The 16,680-nt window shown below is 47.0% G+C and overlaps 1 protein-coding gene across 2 annotated transcripts in view; it reads left to right on the top strand.

The window, feature by feature from the left end:
* Positions 1–8,401, top strand: part of SHISA6 (shisa family member 6) — a 282,484-nt gene extending 274,083 nt beyond the window's left edge. Inside the window, exons 4-6 of one of the 2 annotated variants that reach the window (XM_058559700.1) lie at positions 2,126–2,182; positions 6,048–6,200; positions 7,829–8,401. In XM_058559700.1, coding sequence (XP_058415683.1) covers positions 2,126–2,182; positions 6,048–6,200; positions 7,829–8,379 — 761 coding nt within the window. In that variant the 3' untranslated portion in view covers positions 8,380–8,401. The remainder of the gene's footprint in view (positions 1–2,125; positions 2,183–6,047; positions 6,201–7,828) is intronic. The other variant, XM_058559701.1, reaches the window with a different exon arrangement.
* The last annotated feature ends 8,279 nt before the right edge of the window (positions 8,402–16,680 follow it).

Below are 16,680 nucleotides of genomic sequence, written 5' to 3'. Positions count from 1 at the left end.
CAGGGTCTGGAAATCAGTAGGCCAATAGTACATATTCAAATTAAAATCACTGTGAAGATTAGTTTTTAAAAAATGTAGGTGAGAGTGTTTAGCACAGAGCCTGGAGCACAGTTGGTTACCAAGAATTATTAACCGAACATGAATTATTCCCCTTTCCTGGTGACACCTAGACTCTGAGATGGGAGATTAAAAGTGTTTCTCTCTCACTGCCACTGTCCACCATTCAACATGGGTTCTCTCATTTCTTGCGACTATCTCTTTGAAGCTGCCATATTGCTTAAAAAACAAATAAACCAAAAGATAACAACAACAACAAAACACAATGAAACTCGTTTTCTCCTTGCCTCTGGAGGAAAAGCAAAAAAAAAAAATCTATCCTTTATCTCCCTTCCTGGATTCTCTCTTCTAGCTTAAATCCAAGTCCAATGTAGAATTGATTCAACCTTTGGCAAATGGTTTTTCCCTGGATATAACTTAATATTCTATCTTGGGAAGGGAGAATGTCTTCATGTGAGAAATTCTGGCTTACTGCCCAAATCCACACCCCACTGGATAGTGTCCATGGAGATAAACCATCCGATTTAAAATTCTGGTCTGAACCAAAAGAATGATGTAATGATTCCATTGGTATGAGAAAGTTTATCTGGTAGGAGTAAACAGGATGATTTATCTTAGAAATGACCAGAGACCAGAGCTAAGAGAAATCTGAACAAAACATATATTGTAGGCCTGGATTTAAGAGGTGGATATAGGAACAGGATTTGAGGACTCACTGGATATAGAGGATGAAGGGAGGGAAATAGTGAACGATGACTGAAGTTTCACATTCCAAGCCCATGGAATATTAGTACCACGGACAGAAGCTTGAGCATTGGAGAATAATGATGAGCTCACTTTGGGACGTAATGGTTTGGGCTAAGGGCAGGAATTTCAAAGAGATGTCCATAAGCAGTTTAAAATCTAACCCTACAGACCAGATGGACCTCAAGCTAGAGGTGTAGATATGAGAATCAACTTGGGCAAGAAGGCAGAGCCGAGGTCCTCATGAACACACCTGAGCCTTATGGAACACTGGTATTTAAGAGACTAGAAGAGGAAAAAGGACCTAGTAAAGGAGCTGGAGAATGAGTATCCAGAGGGTGCAATGCCAAGGGTAGGAAAGATGGTTTCCATAACAAGACATAAGAAAATGGAAACAGATCTTCTAGCAGAGGATGGCAGAGCTGTAATCCATGGTTTAGATAAACTAAAGCAAAGATGTCATGCCTCCTCTTCCCCTTGCTTTAGTTGAAATTAGATGCATGCACTCATGAAAAACAAAGATGCAATGTTGAATTGAAGCAATAATGCAATGTTGAAGTGTGCTTTAGTGGTAAGCTGAATCTTCATTCAGTTTTAGAAGCCCTTGGAATGCCTTGAACTCCGGGCTTTGGCAACTTTGACTTTATTAATTTTGTGGCTTGTTCAATCTATGTAGACGTTTGCATTATTAATTAAAATAAATGTTTTTGAAATATTGGGTTGTGTCATTTATAGGCAGGACAAAGCCTAGAACCCAGGAGTCCTGATCCCAGGCAGGGGAAGGTTTGCATCAGCTTGCTGCATCTCTGTATGCAGACACTTGTGTATAAAGATGGGGGACAAATTAAAGCCCCATATGGGATAAGCACCTTAAGTTAAGGCATCTTCTTCCAGGCTAACCATACCTTAACACCCTCCCTCCGCCAAAAAACGGTTCTACTTCCCCTGCCCAGTTCCTCACCCTATGTGTGCATACTTGCCAAATGCCCCCTAATCTCCATCCTTCTCCTCCTCTACCCACCCCTGCCCAACAAAGCCTCTCTAGCTAGTCAGCCAGATCCACAGATGTGGGTGGGTCACCATGGTGACAGAGGAAGCCCTGATGCAGAAGGAGAGAGACAGAAACAGCAGGGGAAGTTTCTTTGAGCCTAACACACTGCTCCCTGCCCTTCACTTTTCCAGGTCATCAAAAGGCCATGGTTTTTTAGAAGTATTTCCTTCGACTCAAAGAAGCATATTAGAGGTCAAGAGAGGTGCTGTTGTTGTGGAGAGATGATGGAATGCTTGAACTCTTCATTAAAAATTTCTTTTCTATAACTTTCAGGTGATCATCAGTATAACCATCCGATTTTAAGCAGTGCTACCCAGACCCCTACACATGGTGAGAGATGATTGAGAGTGCTCTGCATTCCATCCTCATTCCAAGTGGCTCCATCCTAACTACTGAGGCCTGGCAGGGCATCAGACACATGGTCACTGACTCATTGAAGCTAAGGAGGTGTAGGGTGTCAGGTGTCCGCCCTCCTCCAGGGCCACAATGCCTCACTCTCACTTTTAGACCATTGTGCCCTTGGTGTTTCTGTCTCTAATATCAGAGCGATCTTGCGCCATGAAAGGGAAGGAGTGAGACCCTTTCTTAACCCATTCTCACTTGCAATCTAGATCACTTTTTACAGTCATAAATTCCATATGTTCACAGCAAGAAGTGAACACTCTCCGTTGCCCAAGGCTACTTGTGGTACCATTTACAAATGACATGAGACCTGGTAAACTATATCCATCCTCTTCAAAGTAATTAAGATTTGATAAAACTCAAAACCAAAGTGGGTGAGCTGAGCTTCCACTTCTTGGCAGGGGAAGAGGCTGAAAATTGTAGAGCACAGGAGTGTGAGCATAGTGCCGAAGGGTTGCCAAGCCATGCTTCCCTCTTAGGTTACAATATCCTCCCACCAGATCACAACATTTGGAACTGCAGAGAAAAACTATTTTTGATACCTGCTCAAGACTTGATAGAACATAAGACAGCCACATAAATTATGAACTATCAGTCATTCTTCTGTCTTTGCTGTGAAGGAATGAAAACATCATTAAATTTTAGTGAGAGAGAAACTCAAAACAAAGATAAATTCTACAGCTCACCGGGTAGAGAGACCTACAACTCTCATGTCAGATTATGTTCTGCTTCAGCATTGAAATTGAAGGGCAACATAATTAGGAGGAGAGAAGTGGACTCTTTTGATGTCCCCCTCCAGTGCTAGGCTTCTAGTGGAAATATGTGATGACAGCAACAGTTTAATAAGATGTGAAAGGGTCGGGGGTCTAGGAAAAATTAAAACTGGGAGAAATCAGAGAGATCAGTTAAAAAGAAGCTAATACCAGTGGTGATTTTGACAGCAGGAATGGAAAGGAGGGTTCTGATATGATACATTTTGAAGAAAGACTTGGGAAAACGTTGTTACTAACTGATGAGAATCAATTATGAGTAAAATGGAGAGCCAAGATTAATTAGAAGAATGGGGGCCAGTTATTAACACAATCTAAAGAATCAGGAAAGCAGCCAGTGTGTACAGGGGATGGAGTTGGTGATGGTGAGTTTAGATCTTGACAGCTAGAGCTAGATACAACCATAGGATATGCAAGAAAGTCATTAAACAGGCAGTTAGAAATGCCAACATGGAGTCTGGAGGGAGGTTACAGCTGAAGACGTAAGTTACCCTTTAGAAGCAGTAACAGAAGCCATGGGAGTAGGGGCAATCTGTTCAAGAAGGTTGAAAGAGAAAAGCAGAAGGCATGAGCAGACAGACTGGGGGATGCCCCTGGCAATGAAGCAGCACCAGGAAGAGGAGCCAGAAAAGGCAAGCAAGAAATGCCCCCCTTACTCAGTAACATTCTGAAAGAATAACTATGATCTGGTTTTCCCCAGAAGGAGCCAACATAGGCACAGCCTGTTAAATACAAAAGAGGGAACCGTTCTTCCCTCCTCCTCTTCCTGTCTTCTCTCTCCCACCTGGTGCAAAGAGCTGAACGCAGATGAGACTCAGTCCCTGCCCTTGAGCAGCTCACAGCCTAGTGGAAGCAGGGTTTTCTCTGCATCCCTTCTTTGGATGTTACACGTTTCCCAGGAGCTGGCAGAGTGACTATTAAGAAAGGAGGGAGCCTGTGTCTACTTGATTAAGCAAAGAGCATTGGTTGGATCCTTATTTTGGGCCAAGCACTATGAAGGCATCAGAAAAATTGGAAAGCAAGACTCCTGCTGTCAAGGAAATTGTAATCTTTGGAGATCAACAAGACTAACTCAAGTCAAATGATTAGAGATCATGTAGACACTAAATTGGGTGGTATTGACTATAAGAGCAACAGGGGCTTAAAGACCAGATATCATTGTGGGCTGAAAAGATATGACATTGTCATAGCAAAGAGCCTTGAGCAAGGGGAGAATTTGGATAAAGGAAGAATAAGGAAGGGCACTGCAATAGGAGAGAAAGCATGAGCAAGAGGCCAAGGGCAATCAGGTGGAGGCAGAAGGCAAGGAAGAGCTGGCCTTGGCTCAGTGGCATGTTTTGGAGAACAGTGTAGGGCAAGAGCATCCAGAAATGTTGCATTTGGAAATGGATGAGCTGAGTGATACCCTCGTTGGCAGTATGATGCCAACAGGCAGAAGGAAGTTTGTTCTTCTCCACCATGGCCAAAAATGAGGAAACAAGAGCTAAGGGATGGTGGCTATTACCCAGCTCTGGGTAGCAGTGCTCCCAGCTTCCTGCCCACTCCACTTCCTGGCATCTGTCCCAATCCATGCCAGGGAGGTTCTTTCTATGCAGCATGTTCTGATCTCACGGGGATGTAGAACATCCCCCACCCCCTCACATATGTACTGAGCTGCCGTGAACACCAGCTCATTGGCTGGGCTCCCCTGGCTCAATCCCCAGTTTAGGAGTGCCAGTGAAGGCAGGAAGGGATAGACAAGCTGCAAGTTCTCTGTGCTTAGGCTGCCCTTGGACCAGGCTAGGAGTGCTTCCCTTTGTCCCATGGTTCATAGAATTCCTGCCTTCCAGGGTTCAGCAATCTCTTTGCCAAGAGGGATGGGGAGCCACAGTCCTCTGATACATTTGTCCAAAGATAAAGCCTTCCAATTCTTGGGCGTCCCAAACCAAAGAGGATGGAGGGATGACATGGCCAAACGAGCGCCACCTAGCTATCTCACTCTGGGAATGGTACCACTGTTTCCCCAGAAATTACCTGTTGACTTCTTGCTGTGCCTCAAGTCAGTCAAGCACCAAGGCATGCTCATCTTCCTTCCCCAGATCTCCATTCCTTTACATCCTTCCATCTGCACAGCCACTCCTTCACCCAGACCTGCATCTCCTCTACCCTCACTCCTGTGCTATTCCTAATCTGGCCCCCAGAGCCCAGCCAGCTCATTCACTTCATTAGTCATTCACCTCATCTCTCTTTCACCTTTTCTCTCATTCCTTCTCCCATTCTTTTTCCCAGGGCTGGCATTGAACAACATTCCCTTCTCTCTCTTTAGATTTTGGAATCTCAAGGTTCTACTTCAAGGGAAGGAGGGAGAAAAGGGGAATAATGCGCTAAGCATTTTACCCACATTCTTTCCTCCAGCAGCTCAGAGATGGCTAAGGAGCCTTCAGAGAAAGGAATCGAAGTAAGAGGAAATGACTTTGTAGCTCCCAGTGGGTACTCAGGTGTGGGGATTAGAGAGGCCTAAGGCAGAAGGGGGTGATGTGAGAAGTGAAATGACATCACAACAGTGTGGGTTGGAGTCTCAGTGGAGCTGGGTCTCAGACCCAGTTCTTCTATGGGTATGTAGAAAGACCAGTCACTGGCCCCCTCCTTCAAACCCAGATGTTTCCAAACCTGAGAACTAAATTTACCTAAAGCTATTAGAGAAAGGACAGAACTTTCACACCTAAGTAGGTGATTTTATGACCCCCCTCAGCTCCATCAGGTTTACATTTTCATCAGACAGCACAGTGATGTGCTGGGAGAAAGAGTTTGCCATTCAAGGAAGGGCAAACTGTCATTGTTGCTAGTGGCAGCTAAAATAGCACCTACTGGAACTGAGCATGAGGGAAACTGAGTCACTAGCACCACCTGTGTCTTAGCACAGGAGGCCAGGAAAGCAGGATGGGGATGAGGCAGAAAGTGAAGAGATAGAACCTAGACCCTTCCCTCCTGCCTGCCCCAAACATTGTCCTCACTAACGCAATGCACCCCTCCTTCTCTTGCAGAGAAGCCACGGATGAACAACATCCTGACATCGGCCACCGAGCCCTATGACCTTTCCTTCTCCCGGTCCTTCCAGAACTTGGCCCACCTGCCCCCGTCCTATGAGTCTGCAGTGAAGACCCACCCCAGCAAGTACTCATCCCTGAAGAGGCTAAGTAAGTGGGGTTTTCCCGGGGTTGGGGTCTGCCTCTGGGGCTTCCACAATATCCTCCTGTGTCTTATTCTCTTGCCCTACATGTGAGGGGACCAGTGTAAAGTCCCAAGAACAAAGAACAAGGTGTAGCATGAAGACGAGAATAGACAAGCCACTTATTTTGTTCTTTATGGCCTGATTCCAATTTCCCCAAAGATAGAACAGAGGCCATGGAATCCTCAGATCCACATTGCCACGGGAGGCAATGCTTCAACTCATGCACTAGTTTAACTGCAAGAGAGAGCCTTGCCCCAGCCCAACACTGTCTTGAGAACCCGAGACTCCCCTCGTCCCACACAGGCACCCCATTCCATCAGTTGAGTCCAGTTCATCAAGTGATCCCAGCTCTGACATTTGAGTCTGGAGAAGCTCTGGGGATTGACAGGTTTAAGATATTACAATGTCAAGAAGGTACCTGGTGGGAGAGGTCTTGTCTCTTGGCTTTCCAACCGTCTGACCTTCGGCCCCCATTCCCCATGAAATCTATTTTGATGACCACCCAACTTCAGGGCTGAGCATTTGCTTGAAGCTACAGGGTAACACACCCTGATAGAAGTTCAGCCCACGATTCCACATCAGCCACCTCCAAGGTGGAACGTTGAGTTTCTGTGGCTAGAGGTGGTGATTCCCAACGACCCGAGGAATCTGATGCATGCCCTGGGATGAGGGAATGTGACTCAGGAGGCAGGATCTACCCATCTGTGACCCTCTGGGAAAACTGAGGAGCAGTCAGCATTCCCACATTTTGCAGAGATCTAGAAGGCTGTCTGTTGGAAGCCTCATTCCTGACATTTGGGGCAGAGCAGGCTTGTGCGCGTGCTGGTTAAGTTCAAGGGTGCAGCAGGCAGTGTGAGCTTGGGAGGGCCTCCTGGATGGAGAGAAGGGTGGAGCATCTGAATGAGGTGCACATATAGGATCGTTCTGCCCTGCTCATGTTGTGGGCACAGGTGAAGTATGTGGAGGCTTGATTCTGTGGTTGTGTGGGGGTGGATGCCCATGTGGCAGCTTCCTGTGCATTGGCTGTTACTTCAGAGAAGGTGTCACTATGTTCCTAAGTTACCAGCTAAGTATTTTCACAAGTGCCTCCTAGTTGGAGCATCTTACTTGATTCTAGCAGAAGGCTGGTTCCGCAACCCAGCTTTCTTGGAAGGAGGCTCTGGACTTGGAAAGCTGCCGGCTGCTACTTGGGTGTTTCAGCAAGACCCGGGGAGCCATTCTGCGTCTTGACCATGGTGTGGTTGAAGCTGCTCTGGAGCGGGAGTTCAGGGGCCCGGGCTTGCCCTCCACTCTGCCGTGACCTCAACTTGCTGGGGACCTTGAGGAAGTCCCTTAACTCTTCGCTACTCAAACTGGCCCATGGACCAGGGGCATCAGCATTGTCTGGGAGCTTATTAGAGATGCAGACTCTCAGGCCCACCCCAGATCCAGGAGGGCTGAATGAGAATCTGCATTTAAGAAGACCCCTGGGCACCGGTTTGCACATTCAATGGAGAAGCATTGCCTCCACCTGTCTGGGCTGCAGGGTCCTAGCTCAGTCCTGGCTGTGGTGTCAACCCAGCTGCCTTCTCTCTCTCTGTCTTTCCCCTGCAGCTGACAAGGAGGCTGATGAGTATTACATGCGGAGACGGCACCTGCCCGACCTGGCCGCCCGTGGCACCCTCCCCCTCAACGTCATCCAGATGTCCCAACAGAAGCCGCTGCCACGAGAGCGACCTCGCCGGCCCATCCGGGCCATGTCCCAGGACAGGGTCCTGTCGCTAGAGCGGGGCCTGCCGGATGAGTTCGGCATGCCCTATGACCGCATCCTATCCGATGAGCAGCTGCTCTCCACGGAGCGCCTGCACTCCCAGGACCCGCTGCTGTCCCCGGAGCGGACGGCCTTCCCAGAGCAGTCCCTGTCGCGGGCCATCTCACACACGGACGTCTTTGTGTCCACGCCCGTGCTGGACCGCTACCGCATGACCAAGATGCACTCCCATCCCAGTGCCTCCAATAACTCCTACGCCACCCTGGGCAAGAGCCAGACGGCAGCCAAGCGCCAGGCCTTTGCCTCGCGCAGACACAACACGGTGGAGCAGCTGCACTACATCCCAGGCCACCACACCTGCTACACAGCCAGCAAGACGGAAGTGACGGTGTGACCCCCAGGAGGGGCGGGCCACTGGGTGGGGCAGGGCAGGGGTCAGGAGGGGCCTGGAGCAGAGCTTCCAGCCCTGTACATCTCCTTTCCCTTGTCCCCTCCATAGGAGCTGGGGGTGGGCCAGCTTTGCCCAGAAAGCCATACTCCTGGGGGACACAGCCCGGTGGCCTGGCACAGCATGCTCAGACATGGGATCTAGAGCGATTGCTCTCACTCTTCCAGAAGTGTCAACGGGGAGTGAGGAGAGGGTATAGGCCCCAGTCTCACCCTCACCACCGTCACCAACTCCCTTGCAGTCCCATGTCCCCTCTCCCTCTCCTGGGGGCTCAGCTGCAGGTTCTGTCAGCCAAGAGACCCTGGCCTGACCCTGGTCTGAGGCTGCCTGGGTTTGAATTGGCCAGTGGGTACAGCTGACCCAATAGACTACTCAGTCTCCTTCATTTACCTAGAACCGCATCACAGAAATCTTCTAGTGCCTAAAAACTGCCTGCTCGCTCTCTCAGAGCCAGGGAGCTGCTGTGTCCATAAGCACAATAACGATTCTCTTCTGCCTGCTGGAACTCTCTGGTCCCCACTGAGTGGCCCTTCCTTTGCTGACACCTATGGGCCCCACCCTGGCCCTGTGCCCCTCCCCCAAGCCCAGAACAGGGAGGGGTTACCCCCTTCGACTGCCTCCCCATTGCTGGGCACCTAGCCCAGTTCCAGCTGGCTGCTCCGCCTACAAGGCTCCCCTGGCCTCTCCTCTGGGGGACTTTGACCCTCCTCTAGCCCTTAATGTTTCACCCCTGAGTCCTCTGGGGCCTCACTCTAGCCCTCCCCTAGGAGAGTAGCGATGGGGTGCAGGGACTTTTGGGGTGCCCTCCCCAGCAACCTGATTATCTCCACACTTCCTCTGGGCCTCTAGGTCTGAACTATGACCCGCCACTCAGGCCTGCCTTCCCCTCCCCCACTCTGCACCCTAGAGGCATCTGCCCATGTCCAGAGACCAGTGGGTGGGGAGGGCCACTGTGATGCCCTGGGTCTCAGGGGCCCACCATTCCCATAATCCAGGGCTCCGCCTGTCTCCCACTAGGCACGTCAGGCAGGACTGAGGCAGAGGCTTCTAGAGAGGGGCAGCTCAGCCCCTAATCACGGAGGACCCGAAACAGTTGTCCTGCACCTTGCCCGCTCCTCTCTCCCCACCGCTGCCCACATGCTTGGCCCCTTCTCTCTTTAGAACTGGCTCTCTCTGCCTGTTCCCCTTCCTCACCTCCTGTCCTCCTACAATTCCATTACTGTCTCCTGGCTACTGCTTCTTCAGACCAGTGCCTCCTCTATATCAAAGGGACAGAGACCCATTAGCAAACACAAACAATGGTACTCCAGGCTATTGGGCTGGGGGCTACCTGGGCAGCTCCCCGGTCCCTCCCCTGCTCCAGACAGATCCATTCCCTCAGCTCTGCTGGGGGACCACCCGTGCCAGCCCATCTTGGCCCCCTCTCTGCCTCCAACCTGGGGGGTGGGCGGGGTGTGACAGCGTCCTGGAGACAGTGAACTAAGCAGCATCCAATCCCCCAATACCAGAGCCCCAAGGAGAGGCTCCCCCATTCTCAGGGCGAGGGAACCTCCCTTGGCTGGGGCTGGGGGAATCAGCTCCAGATTATTGGCTGAAGGTATGACACTAAAAATGTGACTGTTGCTACAGTCAGACCCCAAAAGCAATGATCTTAAAGTGGGATTTTTAGCTTCCCCCAGTTCTGTATATAACATGTATGGCCCTGTAAAAGGGAGGTGGGGCAGACAGAACTCCCCAGTGTCAGACCTGGGAAGTTTTAATCTAACCAAGTCCACAATCCACAGAGAAATCAATGGACTGATGCCTCTTACTTATTTCAAGAATTCCAAAGCTCTTGTCCCCACCCAAGGCTCACCATCACATGAGTCAGGAGGGAATTAAGGCTGAGGTGATGAGCACAGCCCTTAGCTTCCTCACTGGGGCAACGTCACTGGGACTGTGAGGCTGTGAGGACAGGAATAAGTCTTTGCTTTCCTCCCCCACAAACACATAAACCTTCTCAAGGGCTGGTCCCCAAGGGTTTATGAGCGTTTGTTCCAGAAGACGAGGCTAAGAGGATTGGGCTGGAGGAAATCAACCTAAACAGAGCAGTTGGCCACTCCCAGAAACAAAGGTCTGTCTCTCACAGCTGGTCCCCTAAACCCCTGCACTCTAATCCAGCCCTCAACCAGTCTCACGGAGTTGCCTGTTGGTGCGGAGGGGAAAGGACATGGGTGGGTGAGAATCCTCTCCCCAGGTGTCTACACACACATACACCCTGAACCAGAAACCTGATCATCCCATGTCAGAGCATCTTCTTGGCACCAAGTTCTCCAGCCCTCAGGATCATGCTTCCACCCAGACTTGTCTGTCTGTCTCAGGGCTTGTTTGATTGGTTGATTCCCAAACACGTCTCATCCCAGCCTTACCGCTGTCTGGTTTAAAACCTCTGTTGCCAGCTGGATCAGAAAATTCTACCTGAACTCTTATTTCTTTGAAATGCTTCTTCTTCTTCACCCTTGGCTCTGGAAGGAGGGAAGGAAAGAAAGAAGGAAGGCAGGGAGAGAAAAAGAGAGAGAAGTCTACAAACTTGTTCCAATTCAGTCCCTCATTTCAAAATCTATAAAATTATGTCTCAAATGGGACACAGAAATATCATTTATTCAGTTGTCCCATCCATGTTTGTAGAACAAGCAAAGCCGCATTACCAGATAAGTTCACGTAGCAGATAAGAGAGGGTTCTGGGGCTGGAACAGATGTCATGACTTCCAGCCCCACCAGGCTGGTGTCCTCTACCACACATAGAAGGGCCATGCAAGTCCTGCAATGCAAGTCCTCTCCCTCCGCAAGGGAAGCCCTAAGTGCAAACTTGCCCTCTGCTTGTTTTGTTCTTTGTGCGAGTTTCCATTGCTCTGATGGGAATGGACGGGGCTCTGCGCAGGTTCTCTCCTGCCCTGAAGGTTCTTGCGGGTCTCCTTGGCCTTTGATGGCAGAGAAGCTCTTACAATCGCTCACGCACTGCCACCTTTCCTGTCCTGCTTCCTCCAGTTCACTCTTGGCTCCCTGAGTTCATAAGTCACAAAGGCTTTCCCAAGAATTCCTTTAACCCCCTAACTGGGCTTCTGCCCTCAGGGATCCCCAGTGTAATGGGCGATGGGTCTGCCTTCTAGAAAGTTCCAACCTTTCCCTAATTCAAATTTCTCCTTCCCTCTTTCTACTCTCACACCCTGAAACTCCTGTCTTAACCTCAGTATTCTACGCCAGTTCATTCTTTCCTTCCTCTCATCTCCCTGGCCCTGCCTTCTTCCTCCATTCCTAATTTCTTTTCCTCAGTCCTGCTATACTCTCTAGTTCTACAACTTAGAGATCTCAATGAAAACAATCAAAAGATGAGACATTCTTCAGGTCTTCTGTTTGCCTCATTAGTTTATCCTTCACCTTCTACCCCTATGAGATGATAGCCCTGAGCATGTAGCCAAGGGCTCTTCCCCTCTGATCTTTGAGAGAGAAGGGAGAGAAGCTGTCCTATTAGAAGCATCATGGTTCAAACATCAGTTTTGGTTCCTACAGCTGGTGAGTCTCCTGAAGCTGCTGCCCCAGCCTGCCACTAGCCCAGACGCTCCTGCTCTGGCCAAAGATTCATATCCTTGAGGGCTTTCTGCCTCTGTTCCACCTCACTTAACGCCTGTCCTGCTTGTGTGTCACACATCCCCTTTTGGCCCAAAAGATTGGAGAGCCTCATGACTCTCTAAGCATGGAGAAATATCCATTCTAATAACCCTGCACCAAATAATCCATTTTCTTCAGAGAAACCTTGTCTGCCACCAACATTCCATCCTCAGATTCCATCCACGGCCACTGTGGACTTGACCCGAGATAATCCAAAAGGGCTGCCAATGACCTGGACCCTAGAAAGCACCTGCTCTGGGAAGAGTTGACATGTTACCTCCCACATACATTCCTCTACCATCCTCCCCAAACCTGGGAAACTTTGCTCTGGAGTATTTTCAAGGAAGTTCGTTGTGTTTTAATGAAGTATTTTTCAGGGTTCAAATGATATTTTTATAAATGCAGCATTTTAATGACAGAGTCGATATGAAAGATATGTCTTCCTGGGCTCTATATTTGATTTCAGAAGGCAGTATACTACAGGAAGAAAAAGCACAGGGCTGAGGCTCTTGGAGACATGGCTTTGGCCCTGGCTTTGTCTCCATCTTGCCATGTGACCAAGGCTGAGTCACGTTCTTGCTCAGTGCCTCAGTTTCCCCGTATGTAAAACAAGGGGCTTTGACTAGATGAGCTCTGAAGTTTCATCCAGCTCCTACATGCTAGGGCTTTCATTCTCCATTGGCACACCCTCCTTTCTTCGAATTCCTCCCCACCTCAGCTGAGCCGCACACATCTCATTATGCCTGCCCGAAGGCGATGTCCTCAGATAGATACCCTAGACAGCCATCAGACTCCTCACCAGAGTCTGGGGTGGGCCCCATGGTCTCAGCCACCCAGGGATGCTCTCATATCTGAAGGTGTAAGGGCCTACCCATTCAATAGGTCACCAACCATGTGTCATGGAAGGCCTCTCACATAGACACGCCTAAATCATCCTGGGTGTCTGTGTCATTGGGGAATTCTGAATTTGAAATTTTCATTTTGATGTGGTCCTTAAAGCTGGAGGGAGGCGGTTCCAATTTCAGAGATGGAATGAGCTGGAGGAGAGAGGTCCAGAGGTTGGCCCACAAGGGCATGAAGTTTGTATTTGAGGGCAGCTTGGAAATGCATTCCAAGCCACAAAGGCTCTGTGTAGCAATGGATGTTATTATATCCCACTCCAGAACTTGTGTCCTGAAGACCAAGTCTGGACACTGGGCTCCATTCCAGCTGGAGGGGGAGGAGGCATCAACCCCTGGGCTGCTAGGAGGTGGACACTCCCCCATCCTAGTAGCTTTCTAGCCTCTCCTCATGACACTACTGTCCTCCCGGTGAAAGCTTGTGAAGCAAGAATTTCGAATACAAGTCAGTATCATCAAACTCATCCTGTAAATTGGCAAACATATCAACCTTCCATCAGTCAGAGAAATAACATTATATGTTTCCTTGATATCCTCCCACCTGAGGGAGAGGAAGGACCCTGCTCAACTTTGCTCTCCATTCCTGCTGTGACCCTGGAATGCCACTCCATGGGAAGACTCATTCATTTGCTTCATAGTGGCAAATATTCCTCTAGTTCTATAACTCAACTAGACATTTTGTAGTAAAGAATTCTTGAAATTCTCTAATAAAAAGCAATTCTTACTGTAATATTTTTAGTTTGGGGACACAATTTCCTAAGGGGGGATTAATGAACATTTTTACGCATTAGCCCAATTTATGGATTCCATGTTTATTATATGGTAGTACTGATGAAAAGTACCTTTCTATTGTACCTTTGCACAGTTTCTTCATTCCTCATAAGTAAGCTTCATGATGAGCAGTGCTCTTGTAACTGCTGCTTCATACAAATCTCATCATTCTACTTACCTGTCAAAGCACATTCTATATGTACTGTAAACAGCTATCACTTTAGTAAGATTTAGTCTTAAGGATTTTTCCACTTTTGTCAGTAACAGATATTTATGGATTAAAAAAATAAAGCTGTTTCAACATAACTTGTGTCTCAAAGTAGCCACGTGCTTTCTTATACAAACACAGAGCCAAAACAAAAGATAATTAAAAATCATGAAATGATGTAGAAGATCATTGGACATGGGGACAGAAGAGGGATTGATTGCAAATGGGAATGAGGGAAATTTTAGGGTGATGGGAGCATTTTAAAACTGGATTATAGTGATGTCAAACTGTATACATCAAACTGTATACTTACCACAGGAGAATTGTATGATATGCAAATTAGACCTTAATGATGCTCTTAAAAATGGTGAACAAAAGGAATGTAGGAAGGTAGGCGTAAGACAAGTGCCAGGATAAGGTATACCAATTCAAAGCAGAATTAGAAGTTATAACTTTGTATCCATATTCATCTATTCTAGCACTATTATTCTTGGACATTAGGTCTTAATTTGGTTTTAGAATTAGTTCTTGTAGTTACCATGGGGGATTAGAGCACAGGTGGTTAAATATCCACACCATTTAAACCAGAGAATCAAGTTGCACCATGAAAATTGATTTAGATTTGGAGTCTTGCTCAAGACTCTCTTTCTCTGGACTCCTCTTTTATATTATTTTCTTTGGCACATATTCACTTTTGCTGCTAAGGTCATCCGTTGTTCTGTGTTTCTGAATTTTCACCATAACCTAGATACTGGTGGGCTCAGATTCAGCAAACAAACTGTTGCCAAACAGGACATGGTCTTCAGCCAACTTCAGCACCTCCATAGTTCCTAGAATCCACAGTCATACTCTCTCACCAACTGCCCAACTGCTTTGTAATTAAAACTGTTCTCATTGGATGCATTGAGCTTATATTCAAAAATCCTTTTATCTCCTGCCAATGGCACTCTTTACCTAGGACAAAGTTACAAACCTGTTTACTATTCTAATACATAATAACACATAACCACACATATTCTGAAATGTATTTTGCTTTCTACAACAATCTTTATTACAGTACATTGTTTCCAAGTCATAGAGTCTCTAACCCAGGATGACTCATAGCAAGTACACACTCATACACACACACACACATACATGCACAAACACACACATTACAAGCATAGGAAAGTTTCATTAATCTATATTCACTATTGGAAGAAAACCCAAGGGAAAACAAAATTCTGGATTGGAGAAATATATATTTTTTTAGAGAAGTGCAATTTAATTACAATGCTTAAACATACATATAGGTTGCTTCCAAGTCTTGGATATTGTGAATAACGCTGCAATGAACACAAAAGGGATAATTCGGCACATGTGTGTGGTGATGGGTTGTAATCAGTATTTAGGTGGTGAACATGATGTAATCTATGCAGAAATAGAAGTATAATGATGTACACCTGAAATTTATACAATGTTATAAACCAATGTTACTGCAATAAACAAAAAATTAAAAAAAAAACATATATATAATGACTAAATTATACTAGCAACATGTTCTCTAATAGAAAATCTCAGGAAATCTTCCTTATTGAACAGATAAGAATAATGGGTAATTAATAAAAAAATGGTCAAGAGGTATGGATCAGAGAGTTTTGAACATGCTTTAAAAGGTGTTTCTAAAATACTTTAAAAGATTCTTCTCTTAAGTAGGCTAAATATCCCCCTTTAAATATCATTAACTCCTAACAATTTCTTCAACTTTTTCTCTTTGATTCTCAAAGGTAAACCTCAATTTAGCTTCTGTCACAGTTGACACTAATTCCAAGTTGGTGAGACCTGAATAAATGAGGTCTTAATATACCATCAATAACAAGCAAAGGACAGAGAAAACTCACGTTGGAAGCATTGAGATGCCGATATCGGAGTGTCCGATAGCTTTTCACCTTCAATGTCACTTTGGACATTGATCTTTCTCCTCTCTGGTTGAGCTGAGAAGGAAGCACAAAACCACTAGGGAGGAGTAAGAAAGATTTTCCTTCAAGAGTCTAAGAAGAAAACCAAGGACACTCAGTGGGAAAATCACAAAGAGCAGAGGATGGGAATGAATGCTTTGAACATTCCAGAATGAGAGAATCAGTAACTTTTACATCATGGATGTGTTGGCCAATGTCATTTCTGGGTCTTGGTTTCTTCATCTGTAAAAGTTGGGTATTAGACTCAAAGGTTCTTCCCACATCTGATATATCTTATCTCTGAATTATCACAAAATAATACTCAAATTATATCTGGGCTTCTAGGTAGCTGAATGAACTTGTGAGTAACCCATCCTGCTGTCTTACTTGGTCCTGTCCATCTCGACTTTCCCATCCCCTGATAATAAGGTGCAAAGAGCACTGGACTGGGAGCACTGGACTGGGAGCGCTGGACTGGGAGTCACTTGTTCATTATACCAGCTCTGCCAGTATTTTGCTGTGTGACCTTGAAAGACTTATTTTTCCTCTTCAAATCTCGATTTTCCCATTTAAAACAAAATGAGTGGGCCAGATCATTCTAAATCTCTAAAATCCTTCTCAGTACTTTTAGTCTCTGCTTCTGTAACTTTTTTAAGACTTTGCAGGAGTTGGTGAGCTCACCTGGTACTATTCATGGCAGAAGGGTAGGGTGGGAGGGTAGAGTGATGGGAGGGAAGGAGAAAACCCTTGGCTAGAGCCACTGCTTATAAGATAGCATCTTCCT

The sequence above is a fragment of the Diceros bicornis genome, chromosome 18 (assembly GCF_020826845.1).
Source record: "Diceros bicornis minor isolate mBicDic1 chromosome 18, mDicBic1.mat.cur, whole genome shotgun sequence".
Lineage (NCBI taxonomy): Eukaryota > Metazoa > Chordata > Mammalia > Perissodactyla > Rhinocerotidae > Diceros > Diceros bicornis.
The sequence above is the reverse complement of the archived record's forward strand: the minus strand, read 5'-3'. Positions and strand labels throughout refer to the sequence as shown.